Here is a 23518-nt window from a genome sequence, read left to right as displayed (position 1 = left end):
ATTTTAAAACAATGACAAATTCCAAAATAATTTGAATTATTAAAATAACCAGACAACAATAGTTCTACTGGCACACGACGCAAAATTCTCAAAGCGATATTTGGGCGGGTCAAATTCAATCATTTGGGCCCCACACGGAATTATTAATTTTTTTTTTTTGGTCTCCACGATTAAAATTCTTGGCTACACCCATGTATTTATAACTTGTATATGACCAATTATCACTCCTTAGAGCCACGTAGAGGTATTGCTCTATTGCTCAGAATCTCACTCCCGAGGACGTCACCATAATCTCATTTACTGCAGAGCCAGCCGCACCAATGCCAGACAGATATGAAACATCGAAATTGTGTTTGTAGGAAGTGAGAATAGTAGTAACTTAGTCTTTATATTTTTGACAACAAAAAATTAATTTTATTACTATCTAAATATGCACATATAAAAAACCACATTACAAATTAAAAAAATATTATTTAATGTGGTTAAGTTGTTTCGTAAACGAATCATTTTTCAATACAGAAATACCACACATTACTCAAGAAAATAGATTTTAGCGAATGTATTGACGTTGAAGAAAGTCTCAATACACAACAACAAACTATACTTATTAGCTCCAGGTACTCAAAACAACCCCAAAAGTTTACTCTTCGATGAGCCTTCCCCGCACAGAGTTTTGGCGCCCGGGCGGAAAGAGCCAACGAGTCGCGAAGCTGGCCGAATGAAGCGTGGTTCATACAAGCCCATCTTGCCGAGCTTGTTACGCAAACGTCGATTTTACCACCCTAGGCGCGCCCAACGAAACATCACAACGAAAATAAACATCGCTCGCCATACAATCCCATATAGACATTTCACATTTAAAACCTTATTTTTCCTATCTATGTTCTCGGGAAATTTAGAAATCACATCATCAAAATCAAATCCTTTCACTATTTTGTTTTCAACGAGATGGTTAAGCCAAAGACCCACTTAATGGTGCAATTACATTTGCGAGCCAAAACGTGAGCTGAGCCTCGAATAATAGAAAAGGAATGAAGCAACAGCAAGTGGCACGAAACGCTGCTTGCGGTTGCTTCGTTCCTTTCCCATAATTCCAGGCTCGACTTGCGTTTTGGGTCGCAAATGTATACCATCCAATGGAACTACGGCTTCTGTAATCAGGGCATATCGTAAGTCTAAATGGATATGCATAAGACCTATAAAGACATCGGAGAATGCGCCGAAGGCGAACATTTTTCATTTTGTGCATTTAATCTTCACGGTGAAACCAAAAAATGCAGTCGTTTTTATTATTCGGAACATTTAAAAAATATAGTACCTATATTTTTAAAAATAAAAACCTTATACACCGTAAACCCTAGAAAAATGCTTCAGACGATATTATTAATTTACAGCAAACAATAGAATGTTGTCATTTTAAACATCCTGTTCCAACGTCAAATCAATCAAGAATGTCGATTTTTATAACGTGGAAAGTCAATTTACCACTGTAGCATCCCATTTGAATTACTGCACATGTAACACAAGTGTAATCTTTGTGAGTAACAAAACCCTAATTAAGAGAATGGAAATAATTCAGAACAGAGCATGACGTCAATACTGTGTTGTAGCAGGTACACCAGGATAAAAACCACGCAACGCCAACTCAATCTGTATGGCAACGATTAGTTTACAATACCTTAGTGTTTATTTATAAGTCAAAAAATAAAATTTACCAGATTACCAGTCTCGAAATATTTCAGTATTTTTAAAAAGGTAATCTTCATACATAATATATGTAAAAGGGTACCCTAAAAAAGGCTTTTTTATCATCCTGAAATGTAGAACATTGTAATTCTGGGTATGTTATGAATTATAACATTCACTAATATACTAAAAAATGGACCGCAGGCGAAAAATTAGCCACTAGTAAATTTGTCTTAAAATTAATTAATGAATAAAAATAGTTTACAGGACAACTTATTATAAAAATACGCCAAAACACGGTGGTCAACTACGAAGAAATTTCAAACTGTGCCGAGTGTAACTTAACTTATATGAAAATGAAACACTTTGTAAACACCACTTTTAAATAATAATAATCTGTAAGTTTCAAAGCCAATGGCTTTTTCATCAAATAATATATTATCATTATCCTGACGAAGAATTAAAAGTGGTGTCTACAAAGGGTTTCATTTACATATTATAATCAAAATATCGGAACAAAGTAATTTTGAAACTATTGACTAAATAAACTTGTAACTTAATTTATTTTGAAATGGAAAATGCAAATATTATATAGATTATTATGAGAAGAATATACACAAGTGGGAAATATGCTGCTTGACGGTTTTCCTGGAATGAATTGATTACGTAACAACACTGATTTTGCACTTGGTTAATGCTTACAGGATATTTAATTGAAGATAATAGAATTATAATATCAACATAAACATTGAAATCAGTTAGTTTACAAAAACATTTACTGATCTGTTGCATAAAAGAGATTGCACCAGAGTGTGTTGTGCGGAAAATACAGCACCACGATATTCGCCAACTTCGCGTTACTTCCGTCGCTTTTCATGCCCGTACGTCGTACGTCATCCCGCTGATCGACTCTCATTCCGCTGGGCACCTCCGTCGTAGTTGTACGCTCGCTCGTCGCGAATTTAAAGTCCGGGATTTTAACGTTTGTGTGGTGAATTCAAACATGCCGACAGACGTAGGATACGTATTCAAACCGGAGCCGTCCGTAAGCAAGAATGCGTACGTCAACTCGATGCAGATGTACAAGGACATGCACAAGAAGTCTCTGGAGGACCCTGAAGCCTTTTGGGGAGAGATCTGTGACCAGTTTCACTGGGAAAAGCCTTATCAGCCGGGCAATATTTGCAACTTCAACTTCAACTTAGCCGATGGTCCAATTTTCATAAATTGGATGAAGGAAGCCAAGACTAATATCTGTTTCAATGCACTGGACAGGCACGTTCGTGAAGGAAATGGAAACAAGGTAGCCTTTTACTGGTAAGTTTACAAATTTTTTATTCTCAAATGTTTTCAATCCTTTTCGTGTTTTCATTGCTATTTCATGTGTCAGCAAATAATCTGTATAACAACATTATCGTGGAATTGTTTTATTTTGTGCTCTTATGTGATTTGATTTAATGAATATTTTCATTGAAAAAGGTGTAGCGGCGTATTGTCGAATAATGTAATAATCATGTACCTACTAAAATTCCTCCAGACATTTATTGTTTCCAAATTTTGCAAAGGTTTGTGTATCACGTAACGCACTCTTGCCCTAGTTTTATTTAGTGAATAATTATTTTCTACCTTAAATCAATACGCCAAATAATAGGTCAGGGATGTTGAGGAAAGGAGACGGCGCGGCGAACTGGGCGCTATTGATCGACGCCAGATAGTGTAGGTTATATAGGAGGAAAATGCACATTTAAAGATAGAAAATAGCCCCATCATTAGCTTCATTCTCAAATTAAATAAGCCTGACGAGGAATTCCCTCAATTATCACAACAGCAGTGATCCTGATTTCCTTTACCTTGAATCATTACTGTTTGATGAATTAGTTATGAAGGAATGTTAAAAATTAAGGATCATCAGAATGGTATGCAAAATGTTTTAAGATCGTTATTTTTATGAAAGCGTATTTTTAAATTGCGATTGTTATGTTTGTACAACTTTCATTATTCAAGGTTTTCATACGCTATCAAGAAAAATGTTTATTTCTGTGTTTAACATTATTGTAGGGCGACTAAACAAATAATCAGGTTCTAGACATCTTTTCAAATATGTAGGTTGCGTACGTTTTGCTGATGTGCTGGAATTGTAATTTCATCTTCACATATTCCGTAAAATTTCATAAAATTGACAGCCTTATTCTGAAGGTTGCAGGTTCGATTTCCGCCTTAGCGCCAAATATGTTGCTTTTCTGTTTTCTTTGCTGATTGTTACGATTATTTATCCTAAGTTAACGTAAATTGCTTTTTAATAATAATATATTTATTTACGTATGTTATACGCTATGTGGGCTTTTACAAACATATATGCAGTTACATAATAATTAAGTCGAACATTAATCAAAAGATAAAAATTTATTTTAAAATTATACAGAATCCACGCAGAAGAAAATAATAATGCTAACGTTAAAATTATTATTATTACTGAACTATGTTATTATAACCTTCTTGTAACTATATTCCGTGCAGTGGAACACATTTAAATTTTCTGCGAAAGCATTGCCAACTCCATGTAATCTAGGTATAAGCGAGTACCTAAATGACTCAGTCCTGATATTATTTTTGCAATTAAGAAGAATTTTCGACCGAGTAATTGTATTTAGTATGTTGAAAGTGATTAGACTCAATATATCAGGGCTGTCTATAATTTCAGTAATAATTTAAAAATAAAATCAACAAGTCTTCTACCTGAGGGTATTAATAATTTTAATTATTTTATCAATTGGTTGCAATTTGTAGTTTCTATTGGTATCATTTCTGTGTATATTTTAATCCTATCTTAAGGTAATACTCTGCTAAATACGGAAGTATTGCCTAGTTACGATATTGATTAAAAAGGTCGTCTGGAAAATATAAATGTATTAAATTTTTGTATGATAATTATTACTCCAATTTTAAATTCAAAAATATATTCCTGTAATAGCAAATCCTGATTCTAGGATCAAATCTCAAATCTAGATTCCTACCCAACCCTCATACCCTTTGTCTTCCTAGAACTTCCTCTCTTTCCTTTCCTTAAAAAAGACTCTCCACACAGCATCCCATAAGATAACATAGGCCCTGAAGGAAATTATATTCCTCAGGGCCTCCTGTGTGGGTTTAATGTAAATAACAAAATTATTCACAAAACATTTCTGTATACTTTAATGAATCCAGATATATTAAATACTTAATTATTGTATGCAGGTAATTTACAGTAAATTACAATAAATGCTTGCTTTGCACTTACAAGCAGACAACAATTTTCTATTGTCTACGGCTAGCGGTAACTTCAATAAGAAGAGACAATACTAAAATAAAGCAAGAATCAACGACGTAAGTGAAGCAGCCGTACACAAATATATGCCACGCACGGCCCTGGTGGATAGGACAGACCTGCGGTTGAATTTGCCTTATAGAATCTTTAAAATAAAGTGGGAATCTTAACGACACACGTGATGAAGTCTGGTATAATTTTTTTTTAATAAAGTACATACGGTCAACTTTGCCCAGCAGACCTAAAAAATTGATCTGTCCGTGAGTTTTATTTTTGTTATTTCTGATTAACGTATTACTAAAATCTGTTTGAATGTTTCTAGAGGGATCCCTCGGGATGTTACTAAATCATTGTCTAGAAAAATAAAATCTGGTGCTTACCGCTTATTTTATAGTTGAAAAACGTTTTACAATATTTTCAAACCGTTTTATATAAAATACTTTTACGGTAAGGTCCTGTTTTTATTAATCTTATATTTAAATAAATTACACCCGTAAGGAAGTTAATCAGAAATCATTAACCGTTTGAGTGCCAAAAACATTCATACAGTTGCTTGTAAAATGCCACCAAAAAAACATTATTTTTTATGAAACTATATATTTTTTTAAAACCCCATAAATTCTTTGAATTTTCAAGGATTTCGATGATTTTTTCGGTGTTTTATTAAAGAATATTGGTTTAGAATCACGCGGAGGAGGATCCCGAAGTCCAGGCGTTTCGAAAAAATGAGAATTTTACGTACAGACGTACGCGCGAATCAGAACACGACTGACGCAATCGACGGAAATCGACGATCGGCAATCTTCGTTAAAACACGAATCGACGAAAATCGACGATTGGCACCCAAACGGTTAAAATGTGACCGTCGAGCAAACCCCTGTTATTAGAGTCTTATGTCGCTCTAGATAGCGACTTAAATATTCGTTTAAAGGCCATGGTAATGTTCGTTACAAGTTAAAGACCTAGGTGTCTAAGATATCTTTCATACTAGAACTGCCAATATATTTGCGATTATTGTGTCAGTAACGTATAACTTTAATATGTATGACGTCATTGGCCACTGTACCACGCGTTAAAAGATACAGACTAGCTCTGGATATGACGAAAGAAATATGCGGAAGGTCAGGAATATGATGAGAAAGGCGATTATGCACCTTAATGATTTGATAACATTATGTATTTAACGAAACATGAAAGTAATGCACTTATAAATATACCATACATTTTAATAATATACGGAAAAAACGAAAATTACTAATTTATTAAAAATGTACACAAATTAATCCTAATATATCGGAACTTTTGGGATCCGAGTCTTAATAATATATAATGACGAAATGCTTGATTTTCATGAACACGTGTTCCGACATCAAAAGTTTATCAGGAAACCTGTTTTGAATTTAATTTCAAGGCCTGCAAGCCCGTTTTTCACCGGATTACCAATGATTTGAAGAGATTCTTAATAAATAAGTAATACTCATTTTTCTTCGTGAAGTGTAGTGTAAACCAATGAATGCGCGGTGATATTAAATAATACAAATCTTATTATATTACACATGGAGAAAAATGTGAATTGCTAATTTATTAAGAATATCTCCAATTGTGTCGGAAAACGTGTTACGCCGTCTTGATTATATATTTGTAATCCCGTTTATAAGCGTATTATCAATAATTTGTAGAGATTCATAATAAATTATTAATACTCATTTTTCTTCGTATATCACATTAAAGGGTAAGAAGCATAAAAAGCCTTTAGAAACTTATATTATAGAAAAACTCGGCTTCGGAATAAGAATTCGGCTTAAGAATTCGAATTCGGAATTTCGAAATTCGAATTTTTTCCGTTCTTTTAAATTAACGAAAAATATTGTTCTTATAAGAACGGTTCATCACAATGCTTTGACAATGTGTCGAATGACAGTGCGATGTTTCAAATCGTTGTGGAAATTTGATTCAAGTGCTAAGAAAAATCTTTTGGTTCTGAAAACTCGTGAAATCGGCCAAACAACATTGCTCGTCCATTTTAACACTGGTTTTACTAAGCCTGCCGTTCTCTTTGCTCGGTATCGGTACCGAATTGACAATAACCGGATGCAAGCGCAGAAAAATCTCACAATGTCTGCGCTGCAAACCGTTGTGAACTTTACTTTCTGCGCAGGGTCTCCGTTTTTGGCGATTCGGTACCGATAACTAGCCAGTGGAACGACAATTCAACCGTCGGAAACGGAATGAAAAACATTGTATTTTTTTTTATTTTAGGAATAATTTAATGAGGCAAACCTCGAATTGTAATATTTAATTATTGAAAACAATATTGGTAAACAATTGGCCAGACGGTTGGGATTCTTATTAAGGACTTTTATATACGAATAGTAATAATTTTACAGTATTCATTATACGTAATTAAACTGCCTCAGTAACAATCTTACATAATCTTCCTGAAGAAATTTTGAAAAAAGAGTAGCCATTGAGATATTGAAATTTCTTTTAGACAAATTACGTAATTTATAAAATTTATGGTTTATACATATTTATAACCCACTTACGAATCTGATGATTTTAGACGAAATTTTGGTTTCGATTTATTAAATAAGAGAATTAAGTATAATAGAGATTAAGTATAATAATCGTATGTTTACCGTGACATGTTCCTTATCTGTCTGCAAAGCCTTCCTAAATACCACTACTTACAGAATAGCAACATAATAACATCGTTTTATTTTATTTTCGAGGTTTAAGATAATCAATTTTTATGATATGATTAAAAAAATGTTTTCAAACAGCCGATTTTAAATCTTATGAGTAATTTAACATAAGGTTGTGACGTGCATGGTCAGAAATTCAAATGTCCTATTATATGAATTATGAGAAGCTGACACGTCTCACAGTTCCGTCTTGTTCCTCACTTCTTGCTTCATTTACATTGGTATATCGTACTCATACATATTTTTCTGTTATTCTGACTTTTTGAATGTGAAACCGCTCAAGAGTACCAACTGCGCCCAACCGTCTGGAGCCAGAGAGACTATGGCCGGAAGAGGAATGTGGGGAAGTATCTGATTATTCAAATCAGGTCACCAAACACGGCCAAAGCCATTTCAAGCAAACTTTCAATTCTGAATGGTGGTCTTACACGAAGGCAATACTGAGAGTATCTCCCGCTCTGAAATGTGCGTACCCGGTATTTGAACCCGGGACCTCTGGCTTACTAGTCGAGAACCACGGAGGCCGTCACTTGACATGACTCGATTAAAGTAGTTATTTGATTCGATTGATCGTGCCGTATCTTCCTCGGACATCAATGGCGTGCAATTGTTTCAGGCTGAAAAGCTGTGATACCCCAAGGAAAATAATAAAAAATTAAAAGATGATCGAAAAAAATACTAGAAATTTATTATTAAAATATATTTTCCCAACATTTGCAAAAAATAAAATGTAGGTATGTAAAAATTTTTCTACTATAAAAAGAAGAACCCGTGAAATGTGATTTGGGTGATTCATTATAAAAGTCCGACCATTTTTTATAATTCGGTCTCAGTACACTTTTCAAAATCAAATGGAATTTCGAATACGATGTCGAGCGGGTAATAGACACAGAATACGCAATATCGATTAGCTGTCTCGATCTAAAAGTCAAAAGGTACTATGTCAATGGCATCTTTATGCATTAAAGTTTACGTGAAACGTATTTATTCTTTAAGGTGTGTGTTTACATATTTTTATGTGTGTCTATGTGTATGTGTGTGTGTTTATGTGATAGTGATAGTGATAGATAGAGAGAGAGAGAGAGAAAGTGTGTGGGTATATGGGCAAGTGTGTATATATTTTTTTAATGGATTCGGACAATTTATACCCTAGTTGCAATTGCAAAAATATACCTAGCTGTATTATTTCCATGCATTGGAGATCGTCAATCTATTTTTGACACATAATGCAAAACCATTTATTCGCGTACTGCTCTCAGTAAAGGAGATGAAATATTCCGCCTACCGATAGTAATGTTTGCAAAATTAATTAAATATTTAATCTACAATTCATTCCAGAATATATCATAAATTATATTATACCCTTATCATAGGGCAACGCACGCCACTGTCGGGCATAACTACATTGGTAATACGGTCAAACACCTGTGGCTCGCTATTGATGATCCTCAGCATTCAGTCTACTTACATCCTTCCTCTGCCACTTTTTTAACTCACCAGCTTCAAATATAGCATAGTTTTGGACCCGATAAGTGGCGTTGTTGTCGAGACCTAAATCATCAAAAAAATAGAAATGCAGACCCGGACCCGGGCCCTTTAGTATATTATAATATTACGGTTCCATGATAACACAGTGATAATTCAACACACTTTTAAAAAGTGATATAAAGTCATTAGAAACGATGAAATTTTTTTTAACCTAATCTAAACTAACCTAACCTAACCTAACCTACTTAACCCAGTTAATAAAGTTTTTGTTTCATCACTTTTCATGACTTTATAAAACTTTTTAAAGATGTGATGAATTATCATTGTGATGATTTATCCGGTCACCAATATTACATATACAAATAGAAATCACATGTCCTGTGTTCGTACATCCTAATCTCCGAAAAATGAACGTTTTTTGTGATGATTTAAATAGGAGTAGGTACATTTTGAATTTATTTAAAGTTACGTGTAAGGCTATTGTTATTTACTTGAATAGCCATGTCCTTTTTGAATTATTATTTTCTTTGCTAGTGGTAGGATACGTTTTCTCTAAACTTATTCTGTTTTTTTGTGGTAGGCACTAAAAAAAATTATTTCCTGTGATTTTTTTTTATATTAATGATATTAACACTTGATCAGCTTTATATCTTCCATCTTTGTGACTGGTGTTTCCACATAATATTATAAAAGGCAGTATAGCCGTTTATGTATTTAAAATAAAAAAAATAATAATTTATATAGTTTTCCTGATTTTACCAGATCTCCCATTATGTATATGCTTGCATTTCTCATTAGGTTGTTATGTGTCTCATTTGTCGCGGTATTCGCTTGCAATATCCAACAAAGTCCAATTTATGGGCTACCTTACTATTTACTTATATCTTTTCCCGCTATGCAAGGAGATACCTAGCATTCTTCTTTGTACGATCATTTAGCACCATTTAAAAAAAGTTTGAACGGTCCTCCTCAGATTCTCGGCTCGCCAGCTGTTTGTCGTTCTTGAACCGATCGAGTTGCGTTATCAAGCATAACGGTAAACAAAATTTTACTAAATTCGTCGGTTAAAATATAAACGTAAAAATATTTTGATAATTCAAATAAAGGGTGTTTTTTAAAGAGGCGTAGAACTTTAAAATTAAATAAAACACATACAAATCGTGGTAATGGCCATGTTATCGGCTATATTCGATAGATAATTTTATGCTGTTAGTGTTTAAATATGATTTCGAGCATATGGGCACCGCTGCTGACCCGAATAAAGCGCAATCTGTAAGTCTAATTTTCGAGCATCTGGGGCTGTATATCGGCAACAATGCGGCGTACGAGTATGTTAGCTTCCAAGTCGTCCATAATCTCTGCTTTATTGTTGTAGACTAGAGACTTTTCAAATCTTCACATAAAATAATCAAAAGAAAAATCCTCGATCCAGATGATCTGAAGGACAATTCACAGGTCCATAAAACGAAATTATGCGCTCATCGAATGTTTCCTTTAATACATTGATTGCGACAAGATCTTCCACATTAAAACGGTGAAATGACAAACCAAACTGAGTTAAAATTGGTTGTCGCTGGAGAAAGTGTTGCCAATTCGAAAAACAAATCTCTAAATAAAATACCCATTACTAATTTACTAACAGACAATTATAATAATTGCCGATAACGATTTCAAATGTTAAGGTGGTTCATACAACTCGATTTTAGCGTCACTGTCATAATTTAAACAATTTGTTCTTACAGTTTTCGTCCTGCTTAGGACACATGCATTATAGGCATCCCTCAAATGTCAAAAGGAGTATTGCCGACTCTTAGATGTACTTACCAATAGCCTTCATGAATTGGTAAATTAGATATATAATTTATGGCCTTAATGCTTATGTTGTTTCCTCACTGTCGCAAGTGCGCTTATACACCCGAGGTGTTCTAGCGCACTTGATCTTCGGTTCTTAATAAACATATAGTACGCTAAGATTAAAGGTCGTGATGTAATCATATTATACTAATTATACTGAAAAGAGATTACTTTAGCTGATTACTGGTGTTTTACAAACATCACGTCATGTGCCACTCAGTCTTATATGTAATTTGTGTCCGTTCTTAACAACTCATGGTCAATAGTTCAACTCCGTCCGATAGAGTTTATCTAGAAATCTTTCTTTCATATTTGGTTTCTCCTTTCATCTCAAGTTACTTTTGCATAACGTGCAACAATGCTGTGGTGTGGGCACTTACGCCGGTGATATTATCTATATTGACTGTGGTTTTACAGCAAAATAACGCGTACAAAATACATCAATGGCAACTTTTTGCCCATTTTCAATGGAAAACATCATTTGCTGATAGAAGACATAATCTTTGATAATACTATTTCAGTTGAACAATGTATATATATATAGCTATATATACGAGTACATGGTGATTGTAATCAGTTCTTTTGGGGATTGCATTGGTGTCTCAAGAGAATACTAAATTTGAAAAAATTCATAATATATTTGAAAAGCCCAGTCCGATTTGCTCAATTACATTAAATAACATATTGTCCCCATTTCAACCGTCACTCCAATTGACTGGATCCAGTGAAACGAAACTATTTCTAATTCTAATCTTAGCAGTTCCGTCTTTACTCCAGAGTAAGGGGCCCCGGTACTCACAGTACAGACAAATTATCTTGTGTCTTTTAGTTTTCCTGTATACTTTTGTTTTTCAAAATTGCCCACAAACTTAATGCAGAGCCCCCAAACTCAGCTTTGTTGTCGACTTGCCAAGTGCCAAGGAGCCATAGGAACCCCAATTTGTGGGAAAACGCGGACCATGTCGGCCAATTTTGCTGTCAGAAGGTGCTACTTTGAGCACAGTTACAAATTAATAAGATAAAGTGCCATTTTTTCACAAAATTTTACTTCCATCAAACCCATCTGCCAGTTAACTTCATTGATAAAATCACGTCTAATACCGCCTTCATTTGTCGCGGTAATTACTTGTCTATTCTATTTCGTTGAAGAATTCCATTCAATATATTTAATTTCAAATAAAGTAATTTACTTTCCACGCGCAGTTTTCTTTAAATTTACTAAAAACCTGCCGAAACTACCCGATTGTCACATTTCTACCGAGTGGAGATAGTAGCGTGCTCGGTTAGAACTTGCCCGAATGATTAGATATAATATATTTTTTAAATAAATGTGTAATTATTATCTAAACGTAAATTTGTATATACATTGCAGCCAGAATTGGGGATTTTTTTTAAAGATCCTAATATTTTCTTTAGAAATTATTAATATTATTATTTTGTACCAATAGTTTAGAGTAGTAATTACCTTTGTTTACTTTTTCGAAGTTCAAAGCTTTAAGACACTTGCTTTATATATGTCCCCGGTCTTGCCCGGGCTTTACAAAGAGAAATCAGAGGTCGGTAGTGACCTTCCTCTTGTTTTGAAGGTCAAGTGTGTAAAATTTCAGTAAACTCGGAATAAAACTGTAGATTTATTTAAAAAACAAACTCACACTGGGACACACATCTTTATACATATACATAGATAAGATATATCCCCATTCAATTATTATGAAGCATATTATTAAATAAAAGTGTATTATCTTGACCGCATTATGTGTTGCCTTTGCAAATTGAACCAGATAAGCACATGAACAGATATGTAAATAATTCGTGGATGATTTATTATGCAGTGTTTCTTTTCTTAGTTTTTTAGCGACCGTTTCGGACAGCGTTACAGTGCCCATCATCAGGTCATTGACACTTGTAGGTGTTCTGTAAACGAAACATTTTTTTGCATTGATTAGACGCTTCCAACTCTTTCCAACCCCATTTCTACATAATATCTTCAAGTTGTGTTGTCGGTATTTGTTTATATGTACGTCTAGCATGTCTGCATTATTTAAAAAATAAACTTATTTGACGGCAAACAAGTTGATGAGACATAGTTATTATATTATCGTAATTTGAAAACAATTTATTCTCTTAAGATCCGTTCACACGCGGCAATTATGTACGTGTATCATGTGCGATTTTTGTAAGTTTTCTCATTTTTATATTTTATGAAAACGTTTCTTACAAGCTTAAGTGAGATTCAGCGTATGGACGAACATTGAAGTACATTCTGAATGTTGAACACGTACCCATTTTTTTAGATGTGAATATGTTTTAAAGATAATAACAAGGTTAAGGATATTATTTTGAATAAATCTTGTCACACACGAGAACCATAATATTATGTAGTCTGTCTCACAATATCGCTCGCCATACAATCCCATACAGTCATCTAAAACGGGTAGTACACGAGATTGTATGGCCACGCCCACAAATATTTATATATAATATTTATATATTATATACTTCGTGTGTAACAACTAAATTGTGTATTAAACCAAGACTTTTAAAACTCCACCTTTCATGATCGACTTCAATATGTAACACTTTTGGGCAACTGTTTGACTGACCGTCACACCGTCAATCGACGATCTGTGTCATATATGATTTGGGATTTTCACCGTTAAAAGAATTATCGTGATTAATTTTTGAGGTATTAAGTCATTTTGTTCTACCTCCTACTTTAGCCTACGTTTCGGGCAGCGTTACAGTGTCCATCATCGATTGGGTTGTCATGGTTCCATGATAACTCAACACAGTAACAATTCAACAACCAAAGCGGACGACGTACGGGTTGCACCATTTCCAGCCTTAGGGTTATTAAGGATATCATTTCATTTTCGACGATCCATTGCTTTTAATTCCTCCCAGCTACTTCGGGTTAGCCAGAAAGTTGTCTCCAAGAATCTGACCTGTTCTGCTTTTATGCTTTGTACAACATGCCTTGGTTTCGAACGCCACCCCAATGGCTATATAATTATCCTCCACGGCTATGAAGGTAGATGGTTCAAGGAAGAACATTTTATTTGTTCTTACGTCTCCACGTTCCTACTAAAATACCTTATCTATCTCGGTTCTGAGATCAACCTAGAACTCTATTGTTAAACCAGATTCCTTGTTGCTACTTTACAGACATAGTTTACAACTGCACTATATTATGTAAATACTGACTTGACAATGATATTGCGTAACCTACTGTACGTAGTTTTGTATTGACATGACCTTTGTTCTACAAAACCTTTCTCGGAGGTTTTGCATTCCAGGCTGTTTTGAACTGTATTTAGAAAAATATATATCTGTCTGTTTTGTTGCAATCGCTCATGCCGACCAAGAGGTAAGTAGTGTAGAGCACGTTTGATGTTATCGTCTAATATTTATAACCAACCTATTTGCCTTAAGTCACCCCAAGTGGTTCGCTACGTTTGGTGTCATAGGAAAGGTGCCTGGGTTCATTGTCTAGGTCGATGGTTGCGCCTGCATACCTTTAGTGAGGCGGGCCCGATTTGGAAAGATACTGGAGATCTTTTTATCTCTCGAGCGGGACGATCTCTCATCGCCTTGCACCCACATACCATTTTTTCTGTCCTGTCCTTCCTTTTCTTAAAAAAACCCATCAACAGAGCATACCTAAAGATAACGCAGGCCCCAAGGGAAATTATTTTCCTCAGGACCTTCTGTGTGGAGATGATGTAAAAAAAATGTCGAAATTACTTTGAATAGGATTCCCACCATTTATCAGAACTCAGATATCACCGATCACTCTAATATTTTTTTTATTGAGTAGTTATCTAATTAATAATTATTTATTGACTAGTGCAGACCCAGGATAATATAATTCCAATTTAGAAAAAGAAAATCAAAATACTTTTTCATTAAAATGTTATATTACTTGTAGCTTCCTAACTACTACCTACTTATCGCTTTGTTTGAATCATTCACACAATCAAGTTCCATTTTGAAAATCACACACAGTCAAAGCAAATTTGAGTTAATTAAACCACGATTTGAGTTCATTGGGTAACACACAGACAACCGAAATTAGCATGGTCAATTATCTCTATATACGCGTACGTGAGTAAAATATGTTTCTGGTTGTACGTTGTTTTACGAATTCAGCGATAATCAACCACTTTCTGTGGATTTCCTATTATGAATTCTTTGTAATAAATCGATGGGTACCTGTACTGTCCTACCCACTATGCATACCTACATAACATTTTGAAATGTTATGCATTTTTAAATAACAGCGCATTTACGTACGACTGGTTTAAACTAAATATGGTACCAAGTTAGTGTGTGTATCTAGTTTTGGAATCGCTTGCAATAATGATGAATTAATGATTTCATCACGGTCACCAAACCTGGTAATAAAACTCTGCTTTCAATAACAAATGACATAACATATATATGTTTGTAATGTGAATGACGAGGGAAATTTAACTGTTATTGTTTTACAGTGGTAAAATCTTAAGACTGATCGCCATTTCTAAGATTGCCAATTATTTCAATAAACATAACAATATTTAACCATATAGATTTTGGCTGTGAGGCCTAAAGCATCGGATTCCCTCCAGGAGCCGCGGGTTCAATCTTCTGCTAGCAAAACTGACGAAAAAAAAGAGATGATTATATTAAGAGGAATTCAAACATTGTCAGGTTAAGCGAGACCTGGGAATGTTTGTATTTCTTTAAAAGAAGAGAGACAGTACCTACCTGATCTTATTAGGTACCTACTCATAGTTATATAATGAAGAATATCGTAGTAGGTACTAGCTAATATAGGAACTAGCTTTAGCCGTATTTGGTGACCAGATCTGAATAGCCAGCCCACCTACCTCTTTCTCACCTCCTTCTCCTAACCCCCACCTTCAGCCTCACAACATACCTTAATTGGGGATGCCACAGTCTCGCACTGTTAGGTTGCAGTTGAGGCTATTGTACGGTACTATCACAAATTAAAAAAAAGTGACTAGATTAGAATAGACAGGTTCTTCTCAACCTCCATCTTCCTTACGTCCCTTTTCTCTATCAAAATTGAGGTTGTCATTTTCCGTAGTCCAGCTAGCTCTTAGGCAGTTAGGTAATAAAAAACCTAAAGAAATAAGTTCCATAACCGACTAATAATCTGGTTCCTGTCAGACCAGCTGACTATTAAACAGCTCGGCTGTGGAACGAGCTGCTGGCCTCTGTGTTTCCTCCCTCCTACAACATGGGACTCTTCAAAACCCATGTTCACTCCTTCCTCTCCACAAGAAGACCCTCCACACAGCATCCCCAAAGATGACATAGGCCCTGAGGGAAATTATTTTCTTCAGGGCCTCCTGTGTGGAGTTAATATAAAAAAAAAATAAAAAAAAGACCGACATTATTTATAATTTTTAGGTTTTTTATTACCAGCGCCAGAGCGCAAGAGCCAGCTGGACTACGGAAAATGACAAAATTGAGGTTGTCATTTTAAGTAGTCCAGCTGGCTATTAGGCAGTTAAGTAATAAAAAACCATTCCATAACCGACTATAACGATAATAATAATAATTGGATGACTTGTATAGCGCCGTTTTTGTACAAAATCACCCCAAGGGCGCTGTACAAACTTATAATACATTTCTACAGTGATCTATGTTATTACTTAACTATTTATGGAGATAATATACAGTACGATACTTACCTGGTAGGTCACTTGAGATTTACACTTAATTAACATTATCTAATTGTTTTTTAGCAAAATTAATCTGGTTCCTGTCGGACCGACATTTTTTATAATTTTTAGGCTCGTTGGTAGGCATAATAAGTTAATGTGCGTAAATCAAAACGGTTTCTTTTAAACACATGAACGTCGAGTGGTATATTATAACGAAATTACACTATAAATACTATTCACGGCAATAATACGTCAATTTAGCGTCTACCGTCAAGTAGATAAATATCTAAACGCTGAAGTATTACGTAGGTACATACGCAAAGTGATTAAAACAACATTGAAAGTATTTATACGTAAAGGAACGAACAAAATTGAAATAGGTATGTAAAAATGACTCACCTTCAAGGGGGTGGAGAATTTTTATTGTAAGTACATTTATATTTGCCCTTATCTTATCTTTTTTATCGGAGGTTGGCGTCTTCACCCTGTAAATTGGAGTCCAGATCAATTTAAACGAACTGCATTCCACGTTTGCGCCGGCAACATCTGTTAGCGTGGTTAAAAAATCATCTTGTAAATGATAAAAATATATGTACTTACGTATTTCTTTGTAATTCCCAAAAAAAAAATTATGTACGGTGTCTTGAAACCAGTAGAACGATCGCGATACCGGTGAGTCCACATCAAATAGAGAACAATAAAGATTATTATTTTTACATTATCTCCGCACAGGAGGCCTCGAAAAAAAAATCCCTCAGGGTCAATGTCATCTTTGGGGATGCTGTGTGGAGGGTCTTTCTAGGGAAAGGAAAGAGAGAAAGTTCTCGGAAGGAAAAAGGTATGAGGGGTGAGCAGGAATCTGGAAGTCAATGTGTCCAGAATGATGTACGTATGAATCCATGCCTCGCAAAACGGCGAAAGGCATTTTGTGTTTTATAACGTTTGACACAACAACAGCGACCCACGTTTTCATCCGATTCTTGACCCGTATCAGAGTTTGATCAAACTAATATAACAACGTTAAAAATGCCACCGAATGCAAAATTTGCGACGACTTCAAATGTGACGAAAGTTCCGACACCACAGTCCTAAGGTTGAAGTGCACCGATTCAATGGAACACTAACGAAAGAACCGTTCACGAGGGTTATATTTTTGACAAGCTCCCTTCCACTTATCATGTCCGTACGGCTTGGGAAGTTTTGAGAAAAAAAGTAGACCACGTCCAAAAAAATAACTGTCTTGTGCAATTTGGTGGATGCACTCTCCCCAGTAAAAATACCTTATTAAAATGCTCGGAAAAAGTATATCAGAGCAGTTCAAGTATCGGGGCTCTAAGAAACCATAAGTAAATCTAGCTTCCAAGAAACTGGGGTCTTGAATAGGGCTAGCAGATTCTTTGAAAGTAACCATCTGCTAACCCTATACGAACCTCTCATGCCCAAAAATTGAATTTGGGAGCCACCTCTGGGCTAGAGCCCCATAATACTTGTTAAACCTACTTGGTTCTGTGCATAGGTGGGCGGTACGTCTGATTGACAAGTGAGTCTGTTCTATTGGTATTTTAATGGAGCCTGCTCTAAGGAGCTAGCAGCATTGATCCCCGGTGCACCGGTGTACCAAACTCGATGTACATGAGCGGAACACTCGTTCATGAGAACGGGCCGCTTCTTCGACCAGTTTGTATGTAAGACGGTTCGTATATGGAACGAGTAAGCGGCATCTGTTTTTCCTACTTTATATAATTCGGGCATATTCAAGACCCGCATTAATAAATCCCTTCTTACAGCCCCTACTTTAACCCGCTTACAACGCTGCCCAAGCGGTGACGATATAGCTCCCCCTGCCTCTACACTGTTAAGACAGGGGCGCTTTTGTAAGGTGTCACATAAAAAAATATAGTTTGCATGGCGGAAAATCAAAATCAAAGTGAGGGTACCTTTTGAGACCTACTTAATTTATGAATAAAATGTTTTTGCTTTGCAACAGGGAAGGGAACCACCCAGAAGACCACAGCAGCATCACGTACCGCAAACTGCTCGAGGAGGTATGCCGCTTCGCCAACGTGCTCAAGAGTCACGGCGTGAAGAAAGGAGATCGGGTGGCCCTCTATATGCCAATGGTCTTGGAGCTGGTTGTGGCCATGCTCGCTTGCGCGCGCATCGGGGCCGTTCACACCATTGTCGTAAGTGTTATCTTATTCTATTCACTACAGAAATACATTACTTCTTACACTGAAGAGCTCCTTCTTTTTGAGACGTCATCTCATTGCTGATGATCGTCACCCCCACTCCGATTTCCCTTCTTAACCAGAAGCTTTACCATTCCACACGGTTCACGATATCGAAGAAAACGCATCGGTGATCTCCCTTGGAAGTTGTAGGCAGAGAGTTGATATCCTATTTTGGATAACCATCCATGCCGGCATGATGCCGTCCATGGAATCCTAAGCATTCCTCCAGCACCACATATCCAGAGCGTCTATATATTTCCTTTCCGTGGCTCTAAGAGTCTGATGAGTTCCAGTCATCTTTATATTTGATTGTTCTTTTTGAATAAGAATTGTGCGATGAAATTTTTAGTCAAAAAAAAAAGTTTTGCTGAAATGTTGCACATAACCGTGTTATGGAGAACATGAATAAATAGATACATTTATAACAAAACAAATCGTTCATAAATACAATTTTTATTAAATTTTTGACGACATTATCGGTATCTAAAATAACTCTATTTCGCTGACTAAAATTCTGCGAATTATATGAATTTAATGATATTTAAAGCGAAAAGTATATAAAAAGAGCTGTGTATTAATTTTGGCATGAATGTGCTGATTTAACGAAATGCGAATCAATAGGTGTATTTCAAATGATTCTTGGAAGCGGATTGAAATGAAAATATTTAAAGAGGTTAAATTAATAAACCCGCTAAATTGCTTTAGGTTTGAAGATGTCATTTCTGTAATAATTTTGTCACATCAAGATGCAAAAAATCTCAAGATCATAAGATTACAAAATCACCAGTATTACTAAATGTATCATGATTTCGAAGGAAATATTGCCTGAGTTCCAAATTATGCAAAAGTAACAAAGCAACCGCAAACGGCGCGACACGCAGCTTGCGGTTGCTTTATTCCTTCTTCCCGTAATTCGTGGCTTTACTCGCCAATTTTGTCCACATTATACGCAATGTTAGGTATTATCAGCGCCTTTGGCAAGTCGGCGCCCGGAGCGGACTGCCCAAATTGCGCCTGCACAGGGCCGGCCCTGATTGTTGCCTCAAGAAATCTGCCATTGAGGAGAGCCCACATATGATGATTGACGATAACCATAGATTTTGACGTCAAATAAATTTTTTTAAATTCCAGTTTTTTCGAACAATACTGTTGATAGATATGATTTTTTGTTGATTCAATTTAAATGTTTAAATATATTATATTCCGTTGACGTGCAAAGATTATAAATCTCTTAGATAGGAAATCATTATAAATCTTGAAAACATCTCTCATTGAAGCGACCGTCACCGCTGCTTCTGTAATAAGCTGTTTGTGTTATTTCTAATAAGTATTACATAACATATGTTTTGATTTAAAATATAAAATAAAATAATGATTATCGTAAAATACACGACCCTGAGAACCTGAGTTGTTCCGTGTTACAAAAAAGTAGGTAAATTAAATTATACAAATATAGCGAATTAGATATGTACCTATAGTAAACCGTAATATCGGATCAGCAGAAACAGTGGGTCAAAACGCATATATGATAATCTATGTTGGTGTCTCTCTAGCCATGGGTTATGGCTAAGGTTGTTTGCCGTTGATTAACGGCTCTCGAAATTTCATAGATTTGTCTAGTAATCGATATTGCTTTCATAATTAAATCAATTGATAGAGCCATGTTTGCAACATGTTTGCACTTTGTCTTGTGTGAAGGTGCTCCACCTAGACGTCGCTGTGTCGTCGCGGCGCCCCGGAGAGATGTGCATAATATTATTCAATGTTTAAAATGGAACTCTCTGGAGTTAATTTACTTTCGTAATAGGTAGGAACATTCTTTAATCAATTTACTTGCGTCAGAATGACGCAAATGATTGCGTCAGAATGACTGATCCTGAATGACCGAAATTCCTTAGATTTAGAAACAAAAGGTAACTTTATATTAATTTTTTTCGGAGGTAGGTATTCTATTTTTTTTATATATAGTTGTGTATTATTTCCAGTTAGTTGGACCTAAACACTAAAATTCAATAATTTTGTCAGTCGGAAGTAATTCGGGGAGTTGAAAAGGGGAAGAGAAATCAACTTATTAACATCTGATTAGCCAATATATTTCTTTTAAGTCACTTAACAAATATTTCGGGAAGCGTGATCTATTCCAACATGAAAGAAAACTGGTGTATCTGGTTCACATAAAACGTTTTGACTCCTAGGCTCCAGATTATATGTTCAAGAAAGATTTACGGTATTTGAGTAATTTCACTAGAAAAAAGAGATTGCTTCAGGCACAGGGATATGCCCACAAAACACAACTATGTTGTTTGTATCTTCGGTGGTATATACTCTCAGTTTCGCCCTGATGAAATACCACCATTCGAAACATCGCGGCATAATGAAATGAAATATCAATTGCCGTGTTGAGTGAACAGATCTTAATAGCCAGGAAGGTATTTCCCAACATTCCTCCTTTCAATCTCTTTCCCATTCTCACACCTCGATTGGGTATACCATAGTCGCACTGGCCATGGACAGTTGGAGCAGTTAGGACTCTTGTGCTCAAGAAGTGGATACATAACAAATAAAGATATCTGATTCACATAACAAAAAAATCTTTAAAAAACTCGCAGTGAGAGCTCATACGTACGTCATCGAGGTTCTGCCTCTTCCTTTTCACGTTTCAAGTTTTGTTTGAAAACGTAAAAGGCGGAAGATACTAGAACGATGACGACACGTACGATTACCACTTCTGAATGGTGGTATTTTATCGCATGATTAGAGTAATATTAATGATTTCAATATTTTTTCTTGGCAAAAAAAATAATTTATGCTTAGATTATTTATTTAACAAAATAGTAATCCAGTGGTATAGAAACTAGTGGTACAAGTGGAAAGCTAGTGAATCTAAATCGCATTTTTGGATTCGATTTTGTGCTACCTATAGATAAGTTTTTTCATTTAGGCTTTAGTCCGAAGTTGGAATTTTTAAGGGGGAATTTAAAAAAGTGGCCTGTTACGCGGTTACTTTAAGTTATAAAGCATATATAGACCCGGTTCCAATAGTTAATTAACCCTAGAGTTTGTGATTTTCCTCAGTTTTCAGCTTGTACTACTAGTTTCTGGACACCATTTATATTGGTTAGACACATGTTCTCATATAAAAATACGACATGTTCAACAAATAATTGTTTTTAAAATTATAATTTCCAGTACACAAATTTTAAAAATAAAATACACCTTTTTTCTTCTTTTACAATGGTCAGTAATAGTTGTTGAAATATCTTTGAAATTTATATGTATAAAACATTTAAAATTTTAAAACAGTTTGGTATTTTTAATAAAAAGGTTAAATCATTTATTTTACGTCTATCTTCGAAAATTGGTCGGAAAACAGATCGGGGTTTAGTAATAAAACAATTAAATCAAATAAATATATATTTTCGATATTAAATTGTTTGCATTTCAATTTCAGTTTGCGGGGTTCTCATCGGACTCGCTCTCGGAGCGCATCGCCGACTGTTCCGCCATGGTGCTGATCACCGCTAATGCGGCCTGGCGGGGAGAGAAGCTGCTGCTGTTGAAGGCCATCTGCGACGAAGCCATGGCAAAGGCGACTGAACGGTACCAGCACACGGTGCAGACGTGCATCGTGGTCTCACACTTCAACCGCGCCACCGAGTGCGGCGACAGTTCGGGATACACGGTATAGAAAATTGATTCTTCTTCATCATTTTTCGGGGCTCTCTGGTTTTGGAGGTTGGCTGCCATCAGAAAAACCTTTACCATACCCCAAACAATTCTGTCCTGTAATTTTTTCTAAAAAATTTGTTCAAAAACTCCATGGAAACATTTATGTATCTTTAATTTTGGTGAAAAATCTGAAAGCAGGCACTACCGATACTAGTAAGAATTTGTTCAGGACAAGGGTTTCCAAAATATATTTAACCAAGTTGCAAAACAAAACTTGGGTTGCCATTTTTTTTTAATTTTCATAAATTTTACTTCAAATTATTCTGTATGTAGCTTACAAATTTAATGGTTTTCGCGAAATAATAATCATAATGTAGTTAATTTAAAAAAAAAACATCTTCATTCCGCAACGGAAGTGGCCTTCGGTTGCATTGATTTTGTCTGTAACAAGCAGCGACGGACATTGATTACCTTATATCATCACGTAGATTTAGTAATAGCATGAGTGAGTGAGATGGCGCGAATTTCCCACACAATATACATGTGCGTATAGATTTAAAAGTTAAAAAGTCTAAAATTGCGCATGATATATGAAGGATAGTAATATTAGTGAATTTGGGTACCTACCCAAATTGTTACCCAACGGCAAGGTTAAAGTAGTTAATCGACTTCTAACAAGAACACTGTAAGAATTTTTAAGGTTGTTTTTTTAACTTTTCATTTTGAATGGCTAAATTCGTTAAATATCTTAACAGAATAATAATGTGTTTTTATAATTATTTATGATGGTTTGATTTTCCTTTATATATTTTTTTTTTATATACGCCCATGGGGCTCTTAAGTAAAAAAAGTTAAATTAGTAGTAAAATAAATTTTGAAAAGAGTGAATAATAGAGGAAATATGTTGAA

The 23518-nt window shown here is 35.2% G+C and overlaps 1 protein-coding gene across 1 annotated transcript in view; it reads left to right on the top strand.

Moving 5' to 3' along the window:
- The first annotated feature begins 2564 nt into the window (after positions 1 to 2564).
- The window catches only part of AcCoAS (acetyl coenzyme A synthase), a 36739-nt gene continuing 15785 nt past the window's right edge, over positions 2565 to 23518 (top strand). The window contains exons 1-3 of the mRNA XM_089649758.1: positions 2565 to 3003; positions 18697 to 18892; positions 22392 to 22622. Coding sequence (XP_089505884.1) covers positions 2690 to 3003; positions 18697 to 18892; positions 22392 to 22622 — 741 coding nt within the window. The 5' untranslated portion in view covers positions 2565 to 2689. The remainder of the gene's footprint in view (positions 3004 to 18696; positions 18893 to 22391; positions 22623 to 23518) is intronic.

The sequence above is a fragment of the Hesperophylax consimilis genome, chromosome 31 (assembly GCF_061612785.1).
Source record: "Hesperophylax consimilis isolate HC1 chromosome 31, BYU_Hcon_1.0, whole genome shotgun sequence".
Lineage (NCBI taxonomy): Eukaryota > Metazoa > Arthropoda > Insecta > Trichoptera > Limnephilidae > Hesperophylax > Hesperophylax consimilis.
The sequence above is the reverse complement of the archived record's forward strand: the minus strand, read 5'-3'. Positions and strand labels throughout refer to the sequence as shown.